The sequence below is a fragment of the Mastomys coucha genome, unplaced genomic scaffold (assembly GCF_008632895.1).
Source record: "Mastomys coucha isolate ucsf_1 unplaced genomic scaffold, UCSF_Mcou_1 pScaffold6, whole genome shotgun sequence".
Lineage (NCBI taxonomy): Eukaryota > Metazoa > Chordata > Mammalia > Rodentia > Muridae > Mastomys > Mastomys coucha.
This window is the reverse complement of record NW_022196912.1, coordinates 84970684-84992972: the sequence shown is the minus strand read 5'-3', so window position 1 is coordinate 84992972 and position 22289 is coordinate 84970684. Positions and strand designations below refer to the sequence as shown.

At 44.2% G+C, this 22289-nt stretch overlaps 1 protein-coding gene across 10 annotated transcripts in view; it reads left to right on the top strand.

The window, feature by feature from the left end:
* Nin (ninein) overlaps nt 1-22289 on the top strand; it is a 102551-nt gene that overhangs the window by 13891 nt on the left and 66371 nt on the right. For all 10 annotated transcript variants that reach the window (XM_031357257.1, XM_031357259.1, XM_031357258.1 and 7 more), the window contains 2 exons: nt 8433-8514; nt 20490-20659. In XM_031357257.1, the coding sequence (XP_031213117.1) occupies nt 8433-8514; nt 20490-20659 (252 nt within the window). The remainder of the gene's footprint in view (nt 1-8432; nt 8515-20489; nt 20660-22289) is intronic.

The following is a 22289-nucleotide window of genomic DNA, read 5'->3' as shown; positions in this document are numbered from 1 at the left end:
CTACATTCATGCTATATAGTGCATTTCCATTCCTTATCCAATATGACAACTTTGAGACAACTTCCCTGAAGTTTTGAAGGTTTCTATGGCTGTGTTCCTTGATAAAAACCTAAAATACCCTGTGTACTTGGCACACCTGTTCGAAGGAAAACAAACAGAACTCCAGAGTCCCATGGGTACCTCACCTTTAAGCCAGGTATGATAGTGTACACCTTTAGTCCCAGCACTCAGAACACGGAGGCAGGGAGATCTCTTGAGTTTGAGGCTACCTTGATCTACAGAGCAAGTTTCAGGACAGTCAGGGCTACACAGAGAAACCTGCTCTGGAAACGACAACCCCTCCCCCCAAAAAAGAAAGAAAAGTTTTAATATTAAAATTTGAAGACCATATAAACCTGTAATTTACCTCCCCTTACTATTCATTTCAAAGTGCTTGGGGCTCTGCTCTCTCAGGAATGCCGTTGTTAAGTTGGGATGGTAGATTGCCTTCGGTTCCAAGTCATCAAAAGCTTCTTATGGTTTCTTTCTCTTACACACACTTAGCTTTTTGAAGAGTAAATCTGACATCGAGAAAGACTTTCTGGTGGTGGTTATTTGGACTCATTCTGAGTGTATGCAATTACACTTGATCATCAGCTCCTGCCTATTTATAGCCATCTGCAATCACGCTCCTGTGGATTTCACGGAGCTGACACTCCTCTTCCCACCCCCCAACCCCCACCCCCGGGTGGGAAGCCTGATCAGTCTCCTTCTATGTAACCTGTAGTGGTTAGAACTGTTATTTGTGCTGCTCTTGTGACTCTGGGTAGATTGCCCTTCTCCTCTACAACATTCTCCTTCAGGGTTGCTTTAAACTCCACCATACCTGTGTTCCACCTGATCAGGGTGCTTCTATTCTATATTGAGGATTTAATGTCAAACTCATAAGTCTCAGAGCATTTAGTGTGACAGGAAGCAGAGATAAAGGGGTGACCCTGGACTCTGGAAAAGCAAGTAGGACAAGTTATGGACGGCCATTCTCATCTGACCGAATTATTTAAACAATGCCTGATTTCTCAGCCAGAGATGATGTACTCAGGAAGGCTCAGTAAAATTTGCCAATATTTTCTGATACTTTTTATGGGTGGCTTCTTGTCTGCCAAGGGTATTTCATGTCCTTCAGTGTCCATCACAGGTGTTAGTCATCAGGGCTCATCTGTGCGACAAAGAATCCTAGTACCTAGTTCAAGGTCAGATGACTCATTTGAGGCAGTACCAGCGTGATGTGCTAGAGTCCCTAGTCCTTGTATTTAGTGCGTGTGTCCACAATGTCTTCTACACTGACAAAGCAAAAGTGGATCTCATTCCTTCTCATTCCCTCTAAACACCACTGCCCCCACTGCTGCCACTGCCACAAGTACATAGGGACAATGTACTGTCAGAAAATAGTTCCTGCTGTCAGATCTCATTTCAAATACTGACTCCTGCCACTTTTCAACTGTGTCATCTTAAATACTCCCAGCCTTGCTTTCTTCATCTGCAGAATGGGAAATACAGTAGTTTTCTTACAAGGCTTAATGGGAGCTGACTGAGAGCATGGACACCAAAGACCTTCAAGAGAGCCAGAGAGAAGGGCCTGGCTAAGTATTCCCCCTCCTCAAGAATGAGTCTTTGATAAATAACGACTTCCCCAGGGTAGGAGATTGGTCTGATGCTGCTTGTATTCAGATGCTCAGTACTGGCCCCCAAGATCTGGTTGCCCCCTCAAGGAAGAGACCCTCGTGTATACCAAATGATGCTATGTAACCTTGCTCCGCAAGTTAATTGGTCAGTGAAAGGGTAAGGCCTGCAGTTGGGCAGTAGATAGATGTAAGCAGGTTTTCAGTTACCTGGCTGGGGGTTGCAGGTACAGAGAAGAAGGAGAAGAAAGGACAGGGAGGAAGGAGCCATGAGAGGAGATGGACCATGAGCACATGGCCAGGAGAAACAGCAAGTAACAAGGGACATATGGCCGGGGTATGAGTTAGAACAGCTCCAAAACCTAGGCTTATCGCTTGTAAATAAAATACGTGGATTGTATGTCTTTTATATTTAGATTAAAACATTTCATAGCCTGGTCTTTTGTGGCAAAACACCTGTTTGCTAGCCTATGAGGTTTCTCCTTGCTCACAGAGATCATTTTCTGATGGGTCTGTATTTCTATACCCAGCTCAACTAACAATATCCTGAAGTTTCTGTCATTGATTTCCTTTCGTGTTAGCAGATACAAAACAACTAAATTTAATGCCGGCTACATAGAGCTTTGCCTTGTTAAGAACTGGTTTGAATGTGCTAAGTTTGGGTCTGTTTGAATATTACCTGTGCACATGTGGAAACAATATGTATTTGATCTCCGTGGCTGCACAAGGTGTCTGTGCAGTGTTAGATTCTTTATTCTACTCTCATCACCAAGGTTGTGCTGAGCTAGCATGCAGTTCTTGTGCAGTGCTTTACACTCTTCTTTTCTTCCAGAAGGGCAAATTGTTTCCCTTAAAACAGCATCCATACAGAGTGTGGCAGGGAATAGTGATGAGGTAAAATCTGTCAAGAGGTAGTGACACATAACAGAGAGAGAGAGACAGAGAGACAGAGAGAGAGAGACAGAGACACAGAGAGACAGAGACAGAGACACAGAGAGACAGAGACACAGAGAGACAGAGACACAGAGAGACAGAGACAGACTGAGACCCGACTAGCCTTCCTATTAATCTAGTTTAAATGTCATGTGTTCTTCAGTCAGGCATGTAATTTCTACATTGCTGCAAACTGCCCTTTGAGGCATAGGTAGAGAGATGCTTATTAAATGAATGGCAGCAATTCTTCTTCAGACGGGGAAGTACCAGCCAGGGCATCCACAACCTCATCATTTTATAAGACTGAATTACCTTGTATATTTGTATACATCTAGATTTTGACATACTGCAATAGTAAAGCTCCCTTGGAGGGAAAAGGGGGTGCTAAATCTTCTTAGTTACTGAACGTGGTGAGTTCACTCTTAATGTGATTCTTAATAACGGGGGCCATTTACCAGCATTTTGGTTCTGGGTTGAACCCTGAGGGGATTTTTACCACATCAGTATTCATGAGCACTGATGGAAAAAAAAAAAAAAAACCTGAAGTCACCTACCTCCCTTAGAGAATGGTCTCCTTGAATCAAAGATGTGGCATTTACTGCTGTTTAAATCCTGGGACCCAGGGTCTGCATGCCCTTGCAAGAAGGAAATAAAGATAGAAACAGAGCTTGAAGCTGTGCTAATTGTTTAGCTCAGCTGCCGAGTGCTGTCTGAGGTTTGTTGGAAGGAAGGGACGGACTTAGATACCTCACATTAGACTCCGAAGAACCTCTGACTTAACAATCATAGATGCTTTATGTGCTAAAATGAGACTGTTTTCCTACTCTGTATGGAAACCTTTAAACTCTGCCTTCTTTGAGAAGGTAAGATCACAAGCCAGGCCCTATTTTCCTTCTCACTGGCCAAGTAGGACATACTGACTGATCAGTGGCCCCTGCCAGCTTGCTTTGTCTCTTTCCAGGTACACACCAGATTCTATCTTCTTGTTGCTAATATACTCTCCTCCTTCTCACATTCCATTCCCCTGCTCCCTAGAGTGGATCTGGTAAACTCCTTGAGAGCAGAGGTCAGGTGTCTTGAGTTTGAGTTCTCAGCCTGCTGTGGCCTTACATCTGCTGAGCAGTGGGCACCTGGCAGCTCTGTGGGGCTCTCTTGAGAGGTCAGGTCATGAGTGAAGTGGGCCTGCGTCTGGCAGAATGGCTGGTTCTGTTAGAGCCACATCAGAGGGCCTGGTTTTCCAGGTAACCCTGCCACTTCTAAGACATGACCAGAAGCAAAGAACTTTTCTAAACTTAAGGGTGGCATCTCAGATGGGTATTGTAAAATTCAAAGACAAGCAGTCTATGAGAAAACCTTCAAGAGTATTTCACTTACCTTGGATTATCCGAGACATACATGAATACCATTTCCAATGACTAAATCCTTTACCCCATGTACTGGCGCACGAGGGGAAGAAGAGATGAACCATTAGGCATTTAAAAAAATCAGTTTACGTTTTATTTGATCAAAGAGTAGATTACACATAATTAGACTTACTTAATCATTTTTGCCCTATTAGCTTTTTCAATATAGTAGAAAAGGGATATGTCAGGCTTCATTTAGCAGCATCTACATCTGTGCTCCAAACTAAACAACCCCAGCCTATTATCTTTTGAGTTCATATATTTCATCTTTTAAAAATAGGCTGCAAAGAATTATTTAAAAATTTTTAATAAAAGAATTATTATTTGTGTGTGAAGTTACTTCTTGTCCTTACTGTAGGGGTTTCTGTCTTTTACTTGCTGTGTCTGGGCTGTGGTGTATGGATCGCAGCAGGATGACCTTTGTGTTAAAGTAGTGAAGCCAGATGTGGTGGGGAACCTTTAATCCCAGCATTCTAGAGGGCAAGGCTGGCGGATCTTTGTAAGCTGGAGGCCAGGTAGAGAGATGCTATCTTAACAACTATAAAAAAGTGTGTGTGTGTGTGTGTGTGTGTGTGTGTGTGTGTGTGTGTGTGTGCGTGCATGGTGGTGATACTGGAACACTTGTGCTCTTGCAGAGAATCTGGATCAATTCCTAGCACACATAGTGGCTCACAAACCATCTAACTCCAGTTCCATGGGACCCAGCCCACTTTCCTGACTTCCAAAGGCACCAAGCACACGTGTGTGAAACATACATAGAAAGTAAATAAATCTTAGAATAGCAACAGTTGGGAACTCCTGCATTGGTCCCATCTATCCTGCATCCTGGCAGATTGCCTTAAGCTGTATGTAGGCCCAAGGTCTCCCCCATTGGTTTCCTCATTGTCTGCCATATGCTAGATAATCAGATAATCAAGGCTTTGAGATTAGGGCCCTACCATCCCAAATGCTTCTACTTGTTACATCTCAGTCAAGGAGGTTTCAGCCCCATAGAAAGCCTTTAATGTTGATTGGAAGGAATTCCAGGTTATAGACGCCTGTACCTTGTGTTAGGGGAGGTTTCTAGACCCAGGGTAAGCTTCATAACTTCTATTTACTGAACTGAATTAGTCAGGACCTAACTCAACACTGAAGGCTTTTTTTTTCTTTCTTTCTTTCTCTTAAAGGCAAAGTCTCTTATAACTCTGGCCGGCCTACATCTTGCTGGGTTGTTTGAGGCTGAGCTTAAACTCTCAATCCTCCGTCTCTACCTCCTCCACCTCCCAAGTGTTGTGATTATAGGCAGGCACCACCACGCCCAGTTCTCAGAAAGACTCTCATCTATGATTGTCAAAACATAGACCTTTAGAAACCCTACAGAGACCTGCAGAGTCAAGTCTAAAGAGCTTGAATTTCTCAGGACAAATACCTTCCTTTCAAATGAGGCTCCCTGTTTAACTTATCACTGCAGGAAAGGGGGGAGGGGCTTCACTCAGGGCCCTCTGGGAATAACTCAAGTGGGGGAAGCTCAGAGGTAGGGGTCTCCATGTACAACACACCAGCTCATTTTCTCCGATTCTGAGCTACTCCACAGTAGACTGGCCCCAGGCTCTCCCAACTGCTACTCTACCCTCTTGGAGCTTGACTATGTCGCTCCCTTGGTCACTGCCTTGCTTCAAGATACAGCCCCATTTCTCTGTGTTGGGAACAGTCAACCCAGGATTATACCTGTTAGCATTAACTAGCACTTGTGGGGGCCTAGTAAGTCCTAGAGCATTCTAGACATTTTACATAACTTTCACTTTACCTCCCTTGCACTGCTTAGGGAAGGGCGTTTTGAAATCATAAGGTATGCAGTGCTCTTAGCACGGTGCCTGCCATACACCTTATGACTTTCCCTGTGAGTGTGAGTTCCACCAAGACCATGGCTTGTGTCACCCCCATCTCTACTGTGTTACCAGGGCTTAGTGTCTGGCACATACTGCTCAATCCATACCTGTCAAATGAATCATACAGGATATTTGCTAGACAACCCCAATTGTTGCAGATAAGCAGGCAAAAGCTCGGGGTAGTTAGGTGAGCCAGCCAGGCCACAGTTGAACTGAGTAGTGGAGTAGCCATCGGAGCCTGGGTGCATCTTCCCAGCCACTCTGCTACCTCCCCTAAAGAGGAGGAATGATTTGTGACCTTAAGAGACACCTGTCAGCTGGGCCGAGCTCCCAGATGTGTGTGCTGTGAGCTGGCTGTTGGGGTAAGTGGCCTCAGCCATGTGAACTCCAGCACCATGCCTACCTGAGCCTGTTTTGGAAGTCAGGACTGTGTGGTTTCTTCTTCCCAAGGTTTTAAGGTGGTTTTTCAGGCACAAACTTCTAATTAGCACAGCTTACGTTCCTGAAATTGTTTAGCTATTTCATGGACCATTCTGTTGCTTTAGCAGCTACTCTACCTTCCTGGATAGACTTCTGTTCAAGGTTCCTTCAAGCTTGTTGATTTCAAAAGTCCATATCTTACAGGAAATTTGCCAAGAATGTAAACTCTAACTTTTCTCAACATACACACACACATACACATACACACACACACATACACACACACATACACATACACACACATACACACATATACACATACATACACATACATATACACATACGTAGATGTATCAAGTTATACTCTTTAACAGCAATTAGAAAATTAAGTAAACCCCACATGATCTAAAAGGAATCTGGGGGCTGAAGTGATGGCTCAATGATTAAGAGCAGTCACTGCTCGGGAAGAAGATCTGGGCCTGGTTCCCGGCACCCATACCGTGTAGTATACAGCCACCTGTAACTCCAGTTCCAGGGCACACAGTGCCCTCTTCTGGCCAGGATGGGTACCTGCATGCACATACAAACAAGCAGGCACACACATTCACATATACATACATATAAGTAAATTGAAAACTTTAAAATCTCTAAAAGGAATATTATTGGGGGGGAGAATTTTAATGAATCAAAGTTAGTGTAGTAGAGTCACACCTGCTTTGGAAGAATGTGCAAAAGTATAACTAAATACAGTTTTGTTTGCCTTGAGGTGTTTGGTTACTTTTGGAAACCCCCAAGACAGGGTTTCTCTGCATGGCTCCCGTTCGCTGTGCTAGAGCTTGCTCTGTAGACCAGGCTGGCCTATTCTCAGAGATCCACCTGCTCTGCCTCTGAAGTGCTGGAATTAAAGCCTTGCCTGGCTTGGTTGTGAGTGTGTGTATGTGTGTGTGTGTGTGTGTGTTGTGGTTTTTTTGTTTGTTTTGTATTAGGAAATTGATCCTAAGGCCTTGAACATGGCAGGCCAGTGTGCTATCACTCAGCTGCATCACAAGCCCATTTTAAATTTTTTATCTTTTTGATTTTGAGACAGGATCTTACTAAGTTGCTCAGGCTGTCCTAGAACTTACTCTCACTCTGGCAAGCTTCAAATTTGTGGCCCTGGTGCCTTAGATCTTTGGTAGTTGGAATCACAGGCTGTAGCCACTAAGCCTGGCTCGTTCTTCAGCCAGGAGTGTGTCTTATGACAGAGGTCTCCAGAAGGACACCTCTGCTCTGTTTGATTTGTGCAGGTAGGACATTTTTCCAATAATAAAATGACTGATATGCTTTGCCAATTTTCCAATCTTAATTTGGATGTGATTTTTTAAAATGTATCATTTATAATTGAAAGCCCTGTCCAGGAAAATAAGTGCCACCCAATCAAACTAGAATTATGTTGACTAGAAGTGCTACTTCCCCCTGCTGTCCCAGGTGGAGGTCACAGAAAGGTAGAGAACAACTACTTTTACCCGTGTAAGGGCTTCTGATGAGTGTTTCTGAAAGTCAGACTGGATCTTCTAAGCTAGCCAAGGCAATTATGTTTTATGAACCAATGGATGTGTTTCTCAGGCTTCTTGCGTTCTGTGTGTTTGCCGTTGATTTTTTTCTATTCTCACAGAGCCCTGGGAGATAAATATTATATACTTGCCCCAGGCAAAAACCGTATTAAAGTTTTCCTTGAAAGAGCTGACTCCCCTTCTAGAGTGTCCTGATAGATGAAAGCGTCCATGACAGGTCGTTTACTTAGGAGGTTTTTCCTAAAGTCTAACCTAATGTCTTATTCTTTTGATTTTGCTTAACAGGTAAAAGGGGTTGAGAGTTCACAGTGTATCTTCCTGGGTTTACAGGGGATTTGCCAGCTAGCTTTTCTCCTTGAAAGCTTAATAGATACGTGTATTTGTATAAACACCAGTGTGTTCATGGCGCTGGGTGTCAGCAAGGAGCAGCCTGTTTATCCTTCAGTGTTTTAGAGAGATGAAGGATGAGAACAAACGTGGGTGATGATTCCTCAAGGCTGTCAGGATGGGAGTGAACAGTGCGCACGCCCTGCGGATGGGTTTGCCTTCTTAGGGCTGTGGAACATGATTTTAAATGGATTTTCAATTGCTTTCTAGGTACATTTTGACCAATTTAAAGAAGCATTAATACTTATCTTGTCTAGAACTCTCTCCAGTGAGGAGCACTTTGAGGAGTCAGGTAAGAGCATTACCATTTCTTCTACTTTATATTCCACCTTAAAACTGTATCAAGGGAAGCGCTGGGCATGTAGCTCAGTGGTGGAGTGTTTGCCTGGCATGCACAAAGCCCAAGTTCAATCCCTAGTTCTTCCCCAAAACATTTAAAAAGTTTCCTAGAGAAAAATGTGAGGAGCTTGACATGTGTGTGTGGAGGATTTGGGATGTCTGTTCTCCATAGATTGAACCCTTCTTTCTAGAGACTTCAGATACCATCACAAGAGCCTTGTAGCTGTTAAACAGCAATGAGTCTCACATGAGGCTCCTTTACCATAGCAGCACATTATGGAAGAAATAATTGGATTATTCCTATGTAAGGCATAGGAGTGATTCATAGGAATGAATGGTTGATAGCTCCTTCAACCTTGCTTCCTGTGTCTATGTAGCATTTGGTCTGGGGGAGATTTTCCTGAAAGAAGAAATGTAGCCAACAAGAAAGGATTCTGTGTGGTCTCAATGAGTAGAAAAACTCTCTAATTGTAGACATGACTGCATGACAGTCTGGTGACTTCTGCATGACTCCTACCCCACTCTCAAGTGTCTATGGTCCTGGAACACTTAGCATTAGTAAATATGAAGTAACTGTCATGAAAGAAGGAGTAAGCTGTATCTCACTGATTTTTTTTTTTTTTTTTAAAAGAAAGTTCCAGCCAGGCAGTGGTCGTGCATGCCTTTAATCCCAGCATTTGGGAGGCAGAGGCAGACGGATTTCTGAGTTCAAGGCCAGCCTGGTCTACAGAGTGAGTTCCAGGACAGCCAGGGCTACACAGAGAAACCCTGTCTCAAAAAAAAAAAAGAAAGAAAGAAAGAAAGAAAGAAAGAAAGGAAGAAAGTGCCATATATTATAAGCGATACAGTTACTCATCTCAAAAGAGAAAAGTGCTGTCAAATATAATCTAAAATGTTTTTGATGATAACATATATCCTAATTTAAGTGTGGTCAAATCTGGACCTGGTGTTTGTATATCTTAAAATCAGAGAAATATGATAAATGTTTGAGGAAAATTCTGTTGTAGAAACCTGTATTTAAGTATAGAAAATTATGAAGTCATTTGATTGACATGGGCTAGGGATAAGGGCTGAGTACAAAGGGGTTATCAGGGAATTTTGAGGGTGCTGTAACTTCTGTCTCTTGTAATGTGATGGGATTTCCATGATCACATGAGCTTTTCCTACCCATACACCTCACTGAACCTGATTTAAAAAAAAAAAGAAAAGAAAAGAAACAGGAAACTATAATGCAGTGTGAGCAGAAGCTGTTGGCGTTTCGTGGAGTTCTTCAGTGTAACCCATTTACACGGAACACAGATGGGAACTCATTTCTTCTTTTCACTGGTGGTCTAGATCTCCACTTGACTTTGTAAAGTGTTCCAAATGTGGATCATGTGTCTGGGCCTTACCTTTAATAATGTTTTAGGTTCTGGCTTAAGTCTCCCCCTTTTTGCTAATGGTATCTACCATTAGTCAGGCTGTCTGTGGGCCCAGGACTTGACACAGCTTTCTGGTAGCTCCTGACTGAACCTGGGAGAGGTGCTTCTCTGCTTCAGACTTTTCTAGACTAATGACCATAGGTTACTACTGTAGAAACAAGGACTTGTGTAACTTTTGGGATCTCACATTTTATTGGTATTTTTGCTTTTTAAAAGTTTGTCATCTTGAGAACACTCACACAAGATTGGGGGACATTGGAGAGAGCGGTAGATTTTAGCTGATATGAGCACAGGCAATTTAAACATACTTCTGTTGTCTTCCTGTGTTTTCAAGTGCCTTGGGAAGGGGCAGCCTTGACATTAATCCATGTGTCACTTTCACCATCCTTTCCTGAAAACCTATCCTATTGTCTGACAGAAAACTGTCACTGTAGAAATACAGATTTGTGGTAACCACACATGTTAAGGCTGCCCCTGGGGTTGTACAGTGTTGGAGACCAACAATTGGAAGAGATGAGCTCAGGTCTGCCAGGACGCCAGGCTGACAAAACTAGCCGCAGATGGTGGTTTCATTAATGCACGTGGGCCATATTACCACACAGGCAGAGGCTGCCATTTGGACCAGTCTTCCAGGACTACACCCAGAAGGCATTTATCATTCCACCGTGTTCTAGAACTGTCCCCAAATCAGTATCATGCAGCAGTAAGGTCCCCGTGGACAGGACAGCATTTCAGTCAGTGTTTTTAGTGATGCTGCGTTCGGGTTACCTGGTCTTAACAGGATACAAATCCAGAATGGAACCAGGCATCATGGCCCACGACTCCCACACTCCCTGCTTTGTCTGTCATTGGCCTCTGTCTCCCTGGTCCCTCCAGTTACTCCTGGCTATCGTGCCATTTTTCCCACCCAAACATGCACCCCCTCACTCTAAATCAGATTCTTGTACCCGCTCAGACTGACTGGCATATGTGTGCAGAGACAGAAGGGCCTCAAGCACAGTGTAGCAAGTTCGGCTCTACCTCTCCAGAGCTTCATGAGAATAGCTATCCTTAAATGATAGACTCTGCAGCACGTAGGGCTGGAGACTGCTCTGTCGTTTTATAAAAAGCCAAATGGAGGCATTTAAGCAAGGCCAGGGCAGGGGAAGACGTTAATACTGTGTCTCTAGCACATGTGTAGAACCTAGTTTTAAGTGTTTTAATTTTTTCTTTCTTTCTTTTTTTTTTTTTTTAAGATTTATTTAGTTTTAGCTTCTGTGTATGTGCCAGTATCCAAAGACGCCAGAAGAAGGCATCTGATTGATCCCCTGGAATTAGAGTTACAGGCTATTTCGAACTACCATGTGGGTGCTGGCAACCAAATCCAGGCCTCGGAAGGAGCAGTTAGTACTCTTAACTGCTGAGCGATCGCTCCAGCCCCTAGTTTAAAGTCTTCTTTAGCCTTCAGATGGATGGGCTGGTGCTCAGTTTGGGCAGCCTGTTTCAGAGTCTGCCAAGGTGTTCTAGGGAGTGAACTGCATCAGGTCATGCCTGACAGCCAGTGACAGAGCTGTCTGGGTCCTCACACCATTGGGATGCTCAGAACTTAATTGCTTTCTCACCACATGGACCTATATTGTGGTGTGTTTGTCATGCCTTTTGAAATCCTAGTGGGCTTTGAGAGAAAAGATAAAACCAGAAAAGTAACTAAAAAAGGCAGGGCTAAAGGATATAGTGTGAGGAATCCAGAGGCATCATGAAGTGGTAACAGTAAGGTTTCTGTAAGACAAAGCATCCTGTATCTGTATTAGGCAGGTGCTCTAAAGGAATAGGACCAAAGGAATGTGCATATACATGTGCAAATAGATATACTGCGTATAAATTGAGTTCTCTAGATTGGCTTACATGACAACCTGGCAGTGGTTGTCTATATCTTAGAAAGGCAAGAACCAGAGATCCCAGCAGTCCCCAGTTAGTATTGAAAACTCACAAGTACCCATTCCTGGAGTCACTGGTACTGGGTATCCCTTGATAGGCCAAACATTCTGGAGTCTGATGACTATGGGGGAGAGCAGGAACAGCCATAGACCCATTCATTTACAAAGAAGGCCAAGCCGGGGTCACATGCAGTCCCAGCTCTTTTATTGGATGTTTTAATCCTGGCCACTCTTGGAGGACCGCACAGCTCACCTCCAGGGTGAGGTCCACTCCCCATCACTCTCTAACACGTCCGTCTTCTCCAGAAGTGCTCCCATAGACACACAAGTGTGTTTCATCAGTTAGAGACACTTCCTAATCCACTCAAGTTGACAACCCAACAACCATTATAGCACCTGGCCAGGCAACAGTCACGAAAAATCTTCCTGATATGATGGGAAAAGCCTAGAGCCAAAAAAACCCACTAGCTCCACCTCTTTAGTGGTGTGACCTCATACATCTCTCCTCTATAGTCTTTGACCAGCTGACATCTAAAAGTGGTTGGAACCCTTTCTGCTTCAAAGTTTGCTTGTGTCGTCTCCTCATGCCCCAGTGGCATTATTTAAATCTATGGGAAAGCCACAAACACTAGGGTTCTCTTTCTATAAGAGTGTAGCTAACACACCTATGTTAATGAGCCTAACTGTAAAGCTCTCTGAAGGGCAGATGCTCCCTCTATTCCACGCTCTCTTAGTCTCCCAATAAAAGGCAGTTGTACATCAATAATACAAAGCAAAGCTCTATAATACAAATACAAAGGGGATCTGGAGGATACAGAATTAAGTCTTATTTTTACATCCTAGTCTTGGGCTCTGCCCTTTATAACTTCTCTTGTGCTACTTTTAGCAACTTTATAACACTGACTTTTGAAATTCTAAGACTATAAGAGCTTTTCCTGTAAAAAACAGTAACAATAGAGACACAGTGAAATTTAGATAAGGACAGGACAATGGGCTGGGGATGGTAGGATGTCCTTTGTAGCATTCAACCTAATTAACTGCGACAGTGGTCCACGCCCTCATAGCTGCATGGGCTATTTCATTTTAAAGTTGTTTCTGGGAGCAGAGAGGGGCAACGACTTACTAACTATTTATTCAATTTGTAATGGCAGTGGATTACTGTGGTTTTGTGGTGCGGGGTGCTGCAGTGCACGGCCTCAACATGCTCCTGGCTCCAGTCTCTAGAGACGATGGTTTCCTTTGATGCACCTTGCCCTGGGTTTCTGTTGTGGAGTAAATGTTAGCATCATAGAAGAAGCCCACTGAAAATGCCTTTCCTTTGTTGCCAGGACCGGGAGAGCTGTTTGGAAAAGCCAAGTCAGCTAGGAAAACAGGAAGAGGCATTGTTCTAGCAGATGGGGGTTTCTGTTCCAGAACTTTAATTTCGAGGGCCATTCCATCCCCTTTAATTATAGTTGTTTTCCTTATATGTTCAAAAGAGTCATAAATGTAAAAAAAAACCATGCTCCTTCATTCAGTTATCAAGCATGCAGCAGAGTGAGTTCCTTGGGCACTGGGCTAGATTCTGACCAACCATCAAAGAAGGACACGTTTGCAACTCCATGCAGAGGTATTGAGCCAAGCTCTGGAGTTTGGCTGCTGTCTGTACTTGGTAAATTTTTAACACCTATAGCTCAAGAGGCTTGCCTATATCTTTGCTTTGGCTAAGATAAAAACATAAGTGCTTTTCTTCTGATATTTAAGTAGCATGAGGATTGCAAGGACCAGAAGTTTTCTCCAAATCACCATCACCAAAATCAAACAAACAAGTGGATATTAGAGTGTTATTATATCTGCATATGGTGGTGCACACCTGTAATCTTAACATGTGTGTATGCATGGAGGTGGAGGGTGGTCAGGAATACAAGTTCAAGGTCAACCTGGCCAATAACTAAGATCCTGACTTTAAATTTTTATTTAAATTTTATTTAAATAACAAAGGTATTTGCAAGTCGTGAAATTAGAAACACTCCTGCCTGCTGGTGGTCAGGTAAAATATTAGAACTTTTGCTGTGAGCTATAAAGATGCTCTTAGCCGGTCAGTGCATGCATCTCTCAGATTTTATGTAGCGTAAATGATCATGTGTATAGAAGGATGCTCACTTTGGATGGTGTGTGTGTGTGTGGTGGAGTAAAAAAGTTGGCAGTGTGTCAGTAGGCAAATTGTGGCTTATGTGTGTAATTAGAGGCTAAGCAGTTATTAAAATGTCATAGAGGGTTGCTTATTGTAAGGAAAATTTTACTAAAAATAAAAGGCAATCTTGTCAAAATCAATGCAGAGTTCTACAAATTCTTGTGCTACTTAAAATTAGTAAATAGAGTGCTGAGAATCTCGATGATGAAGTAGTACGCTTGGGACTAGTATATTTTATTTCAGTTGCAGTGAGTGTGTAAGAAGGCTCCCACACAGGGAACACAGAGGACATGAGAGTCTTAGAGAGTTTGTTCTTCTCTCACATAGCAGCCTATCCATGGAGGTCAAAGCAACTAACAGGGGAGAGAGAGTTATGGTAGGATCAAGATCAGGGCAGCTCTGGTTCCTGTACATTTGCCACTAGTCTGACATGTTAGAAGAAACAAGACTGAGGAAATACACTGTGATTTGGGACACTTCCTGGCTCTGCTCCTCTAGGTGCCTACTGCTGGCCACATCTTCTTACTCTGATAGCTGTGGGCTGCCACCAGCTCCATAGCAGCCTGGGTCATGGGCTAGAGGACCTCCTGTGATGGGAGTGCTAGGCAGGACCATGAACTTGCTCCATGGCTTCATTAAGGAGGGATGGAAGCCTTCATGAGGTTAAGGACTCCTAACCCTCAAGACCCTGATGGAATATCTTGCTCCAGGTCCATTTGGCCTGTGTTTTTGCCATGAAGTCCTGATGCCCTGGGAAGTATTACAGTTGAAAATGGATAAGAAATTCTAACATGCAAAGGTAGTCTTAGAAAAAAATGTGACTGTGGCTATTATCAAATTAGAAGCTGCAGATAGTATCCGTTACACATCAGAGAGAAGTCACGGTGAAAGTTTGTGCCCAAGAAGTTCCTTGAAGGCAGTGCTTTGAGCTGAGCCTGGAATAGTAGGGAAGGTTCAGTCAAGGGGATGTGACTCACAAAGTGATGGCAAATGCAGAGCATCCTCATGGGTCAGCCAATAAATCAGTCCTCCAATCAGTCCTCCCAGGCAAAGGCTGGGAAGCACTGCCATTGTTATTGGTACAGATCTTTTTCCTGTCCACTGATTCTTGACTGCTCTAAATCTTAGGTAGACTCTAGAACTGGCCCAGTCAGCCCAGGGCATTGCCACCCCCACAGCTGTCTGTCTGTCTGCCTGTCTATCATTCTAGCTTGGTTGCTCTTAGATTCTAACTGTTGGCTTTGCTCATATTTAGACTCAGTTGTGGTTCTGGACTTCCCAAGGCCTTCTAACCCTGGGATGGGGCAGGGTTGGGTGGTATGATGCAGTTCAGACCATGCAGTAAGGGACTGTACAACAGGATCACGTGTCGTCTCGTGCTTCATGACAGCCTCCCCAAGAAAGCCTTGTATGGTTGTTTGTCTTGAGATTTGCACATTGTTTTTTGTTTGTTTGTTCTTGTTTTTAATCATTTCTTATTTTCGAGTTGAGTTCAGGAACCCTTGAAGGGCCTCAAGGCCCTCTCCCCTTCTGGAGTCTTTGAACGTGGGGTCTGAAGACTCTGATCCTGTTACTGTACTCAGAAAGGGCTTAATAAAGACCCCCTGAGCAGATGCACCTGTGTAGAAACGCCACAAGAGAGCCATAGTCACAGATGGACTGAGGTGCCAGTGTTCCCTGTGTCTCTGGTGATGATGTCCTTGGCTCACTAAAGGTTCAGAAAGGGAGACGGGAAGCTACATTCTGCGGGAACTGGTCCAGAAAATGAGTGTTGGTACCATAATGGCTGGGCTTTCTTCTTCATTCTTGGAAAAAATCTAAGGCTCTTCAGAGAAGTTTGATAAAAGGTCCACCATGTCCCGTGAGTAGGTGTTGAAGGAGTTTGTCTCACACTGAAGGCAGCTCTGAAGTCTGCTTGGGTCCTCTGTTGTGTGCTTTGGTGTCTCTTAGGTCCTGCGCTTGTGTTGGTGCAGAGAGAGTTTTGCACAATGAAGTCATGATTAGACTTGGGAAACCATCCAGGCTCCCTGCAGGAGCTCTGTGCTCTCTGCTGTTGGCCAGCCGTGCAATGGATTTGAGATAGCAAGAACAAGGGGGCAGCACACAGGAGGTCTTGGTCAGTCTTAGAAGGGCAAGAAAGTGAGGCAGGCACAGGGCGATTCCTCCTGCACCCCGAGGCTGCGAGGAGCTGAGAAAGGAGGCAAGGTGCTTGTCTTGTTCCTCTGCCTGCATCCACTCAGGCTACCATTGTCTGCGGCGCTCACTGTATTTCCATTTTAATTTTCCTGGGTCTTTTGATCACTCCATATATGCATCTGCCACAGCTCTGAAGTGTCTCTTCTTGGGACAGATGAGCTATAGAATTAAGAAGCACCTGTGCTTTGGCCTCCTATGAGGAAAAGAAATAAATGGCTTTCTTTCTTTTTTACCTTTTGAATTCCCCACTTACATCTCTCTCCAGCTTTGTAAAGCTGGTGAGTTCCCTCACTCGCTCTAGCATCTAGAGAGAATTGAATCCAGGTTTCTTTATAGTCCTCTATTTCTCACCAGGTGTTTGGTTTATGGAGTAAAACAGATACCTAAATTAGGCCTAGTAGGACTGCCTTGAAGCCATGTTCCGAACCTAAGCTTTTCCAGGCTGAAAGAGACCGCCCCACCCCCACCCCCAAGACCAGGCTTGCCTGTTTTGTTTTGTTTTTCTGACACTTATTTTTATTTATTTTTATTTTTATTTATTTATTTATTATTTCTTTCATCATGATTGATTCATTTAGTGAGTGGTGTGTGTCTGTTCTTGGGTGTGTGCACATGCGCATGGAGGCCTGAGATAATCACTGAGGTCTTCTTCTAATGCTCCCACCTAAGTTTTTTTGTTTTTGTTTTTGTTGGGGTTTTTTTTGTTTGTTTGTTTTTCAAGACAGGGTTTCTCTGTTTAGCCCTGGCTGTCCTGGAACTTACTCTGTAGACCAGGCTGGCCTAGAACTCAGAAATCCACCTGCCTCTGCCTCCCAAGCGCTGGGATTAAAGGTGTGTGCTACCACCACAGGGCCTCACCTAAGTTTTTTTTGAAGGACGGGGACAGTCACTCACTGAACCTGAGCTGTTCCTTTAGAGGGGCTTGGCTCTGAGAAGAGGCTGGCTGACCAGCAAAGTCGTCGAGGCTTCTACCTAGAGCTGGGATTATAGGCCCTGCTCTAGCTCTGGTGCGGGTGCTGAGCATCCAAACTCAGGCTCCATGCCTGTGCAAATAGGCAGTTTGCCAACTGAGCCGTTTCCCCAACTCCTCCCTCCCCCTGTTTTATTTTTATGCTTAATATCAACTAGTAGAAATGGGCCAGAAGAGAAAATGACTCGTGAATATCCTTTGAAGGAACGAGCTGCTGGAGACAGGACCGTCCTTCATGCCTCGTTTCACACATCTCCTTGGAGCTCTGGCCTGTGCTGAAGGAAGCCCTATGGTGTAAACAGTTTCATTTCCCCATAAACCAAAGAACCACATATTATCTAGCATCAGTAAAATTGTTCCAGAATGAAACTCAAAGAAACTGTTGCTTCTGGGTACACTCCTAAAGTAAATCCACTTTACCCTCAGGGTGGCAGTTTCCTCCACTAGATGTGATAAGGTTAGATACTGCATTCTTCACCTTGAGTGGGAGTTTCTTAAACTTGCCACAGTGGCTTTCTGTTTGGACCGCCCCTGCTCTTGGAAGCCCTGCTGAGAGGGGAAGCTCACACTCAGCAATCGCTCTCCACAGCAGCAGCTGTAGACCACGAACCACTCTTAGGCTCTTTCCTTCTCTCTCACTGATGCTGATGTTCTCAGAAGAACAGGCGGGTGTGAGCACATGATTCTAAGAGGTAGCCATTTCTAACTGCTGTGGCGGTCCTAATTTTTATTTCTCACATGGATGGTTCTAGAAATTCTGACAAGGGAGCCTGAATAATCCATCTTTCTTTTGTACATGCTAGCATCTTCATTCTAGAAAGATTTTTGTAGGAACCGGAAACACACATACACACACACACACACACACACACACACACACACACACACACACAGGTTGATTATATAAGTGTGTGATATATACACATATATGTAATATAGAAGATATTAACTTAAAATTTGCTTACAGTTGGTTATTGTATTAAAATGTAATTTAAGAGTTTTTAAAGTTCCTGAAACAAACAAAAAAGTAACCTCCAAATTCACAACATTCCCAGTGGTTCTCAAATGGCCACCTTTTTTGTATAGAAGAGCTCTTTAGATTCCACCAAACACTCCCTAGTCTGTGACTGGGTTAACAATGCATAGCCAGAGGCCACTTCTGCTGCAGATGAGCCTAGAATCCCATCCCCAGGAGAGTCTGTAGAGACTGTTACTTTTCCTTTTTATCCATTTTTAATTTTGGAAGCAGTGCAGAACACAGTAAGAACTCCTATGCCAGAAATATCCCCAGACAAACCCTATTCTCATACTTGTAAAGTCCTGGGTTTATGTTTTCCTTTGAATCCTTTCTAAGCCCTCCTAGTTACTAACGATGTATCCTGCTGTCTGGCACTAAAATCTAAGAACATCTAATAAATTAAGGATGCTTCTGCATTGCTTCTTGTCTGACCAGCGTCTGTGGGTGTCAGCTGCCAGCAAGTAGTTCAAGTGTCTGTACCACTCCTGGGTACCCACAGGCTGACACACTCGCTTCTGAAGAAAGGTACCTTCAAGTATGCATGCCGTTCTCAATATACATTTTGTGTGCTTAGAAACTTCCTGTAAGAGAATTGCTTGATCTAATAAAATGACTTGGCTGGGTCTTACAAAGAGCTGCATATTAATCGCTGGAATTTGCATAGCTACCATAAATACTTCACTCCTAGCTTCCCTGAGCATTTCAGAATGCTATGGCTACATCTTTGAGCATCACAGAATCTAAATCCAAGGAGGTGGCATAAGGAGAAGGTGGACAGATATGCAGGGTCATCTGCCCTCCAGGGATGCTGAAGTCAGAGTCCACTAACCCTGCTCTTCTTCCATTGAGGATAAAGGGGTTTTGTTCCTTCAGACTTGCCCTGATGATATGTGCATACACCTCCATTAAAACACTTGTGTCTGAGTTCTGAAATGTGCTTAGACCATCCTGTTCAAACAGGACCCAGAGAGTGCCCTCCAGAGAGTCAGTATGTCTGTACAGACAGACAATAAGGCAACAGAAAACAAATCTTTGCCCCACTTATCTTTTTTTAATAGAATATTTGATTGCCCTGATACTATGCAAAGTGCTTACAAAGCTTAAGGATGGCACTGGAGTGGAGTGTTTATCTTTATTGCTCCAAAACATTCAGAGTGAGAGAGAATGAGCTGGTGGAGGTGGCGTGGAGGAGGGGATGCTATGGCTGTGGTAGAGATGGTGGTTGTAGTCATGGCGCTTTGGTGGCTTGGTGGGTGGATTGGCGGCAGTGCGGGTGAAACTGGTAATTGCAGATCCACTCCAGGACACCAGAGTTCTTCAGAGTCAGGTGTGGGGGAGGGGACCTCTACCCTGGGCACATCCCTTTTTGTTTACACACCCACCTGAAAACAGAGGAAGCGCTGTATATCATGTTTCTTAATGTGGCTTTTCCACTTACGATTTTATCCCACAGCTTTATATTTCATCATTTTTATAAATGCGATCCCGATGCCCGCTTTCGCAGGCGCAAGGAGCTGTCCTTAATTGACTAGAATTCTCGGTGTCAGTTTCATATTTGTGTTCCTCTGCTTATCTGGTAGATCAGAAAGTGGAACGGTTAACAAGGAGGTCCCCGAGGTAAGGGAGGGTGTTTCCCTCTGAGTTCTGAAGTATGCTTAGACTGGTGTGTTCCCTCAGACTCTTCAGAACCATACAGGGTCCAGAACTTCCTGCAAGGTGTCTCTTGGTTAGACTTTTTTTTTCTGTCTACTTCTTTTGCCATCCCACACTTAAAAGCCACCAGCTTACTAAACAGGTAACCTCAATCAACTCCTGTACTCGCTTTTTGATAGGGAGTTCCCCAGCTGGCCCTGACCTCACTGTGTAACTAAGGATGACACCGAGCCTTTGAGTCTTTCTACTTCTACTTCCTGAGTTCAGGATCACAGGCATGGTCGCCATGTCTAGTTCAGACTCCATCCCCAGCCCCCCTGACCCGATTACGTAGCTTCTGAATCGACTTCCTTTCTGCCGTCATAGTTTCTATAACTTACAGATACACAGAGGCAGATACATGGGACCATTGGAAGTAGACACTGCTCTGAATCTGATCCAAGGACTGATAAGCGCCTAAGGCCACCAATAGGTGGCCCACAGGGCTGGTTTATTTGGGGGATCATACAAAAGGCTGTGCCCCACGTGGCTTGGGGCTACTTCTCACATAATGTGGCCTTCACTCTTGTCTCCTTGTCCAGACTGCTCGACAGAAGCCCAGCCCAAATATGTTAGAGGCGGGAAGCGTTATGGACGAAGATCACTGCCTGAGTTTCAAGAGTCTGGGGAGGAGTTCGCAGAGGTGACAGTGCTTGAGCCACTAGAGGAAGAATCGAGGCCATCACATATCCCAGCTGGTGACTGTGATGAGGTAAGGCACTCAGTCACAGTCACAGGACAATCACAGTCACAGGCACAGTCATCGATGGGGGGGAGGCGGGGAGCGGGGGAGGCTCTGTAGCGTAAGACAGAAGTTAGGCATTCATAGTGCAACTGGCTCCACTCAGATATGGCCCCTTGCTAGTTTTCCCTCTCCTGCCTCTTGGACATACTTTTCCAGGTTTTTCTCAGTGTTCAGAAAGTTGCTTATGTCTGTGCTTTGTTTATATGTATCTACCTAGATTTCAGTTATTTTTATATTGTCTTCTATTCTCAAAGCTCTCCTTGGAATTGCATCTTTCCCTGCTGTGGCACTTTTTATTTAATTTTAATTTTTTAAAATGATTTTGAAAAGCTAACCAAGGGCTCAGCAGGTAAGACCACTTGCTGCATAAGCTTGAAGATCTGGGTTTAAACTCCTAGAACCCATGTAAAAAGCTGGGTGTGGTTGACACGTGCCACTGGGCTTGGGGGTGGAGATAGAGGCAGGAAGATCCATGGTAGGGATGGTAGAAGGGTAGGGAGGAATTGGAGGATTGGAGACAAGATTGCCTGGGCTTGCTGGTGGTCGGCCTAGTTCCCATCTTAAGGGAATAAGTCAGAGAATGCTAAGACAAGGCACAACAGCATCCTTCTCTGGTCTCAACACAGGCACAAGTACAGGCATCCATGCACACTCTTGTGCACACATATTACCCACACAAACACACATCTCAGGCACATACATGTACACAAGTTAAAAAAAAAAGTTTAAATCTAAATCTTTCCCTGTCCCCAACCTCAAACCACGAACTACTTCCATGATAGAAGAATGGAAGTCTTGTTTTAATTCTTTTTCAGCTTTAGGATTTATTTTATTTGTTTGAATGTTTTGCCTGCTTTTATATATGTGCACCATGTACATTCATGCCTATTTCCTGGGGAGGTCAGAAGACGGCATCAGATCCTCTAGAACTGGATTTACAGATGGTTGTGAGCCACTATGGCGGTTCCTGGGACTTGAACTTGTGTCCTCTGCAAATTAGCCACAGAGCCATCTCCCCAGCTCCGCGTTTTGATGTTTTAGAATTGCCTACACTTTAGTGTTTTGGGATGTGATAAACCAGCTCAAACACCTTGTTCTCAATTCAAAGTATGGGCTACGGGTGCTTTCACAGGGCAGGGCAGTTCCCAGCACACTTCCCTGGGCCTGTTACACGCAGGGGCAGCTCACACACTGGCTCCCCATCTCCCTTGGTACCCTTCTTTTCATTCTGCATACCACTGTAATCTGCCACTAAAGAAGAAGTGGTAAGATTTTTCTTTAGTCTTTCTTTCTGGCTCATTTGCCAACATCCCATTTATAGAACATGATCAAGAATGCCTTGCTGAGAGCAAACTCTGAATATTTCTTGCAAATCTCAGCTCAGATTGGAGCTGTAAATATTCCAGACACAAATATGAGCTGGAAAAGAGGCAAAGCACATCCACTTTCTGGATCGGTCTGCAGAGTGCAGGCTGACAAGTGTGCGTGTGTGTGTGCGTGTGCGTGTGTGTGTGTGTGCGTGCGCGCGCGTGTGTGCGTGTGCGTGTGTGCATGCGTGTGTGCGTGTGCGTGTGTGCGCATGCATGTGCGTGTGTGT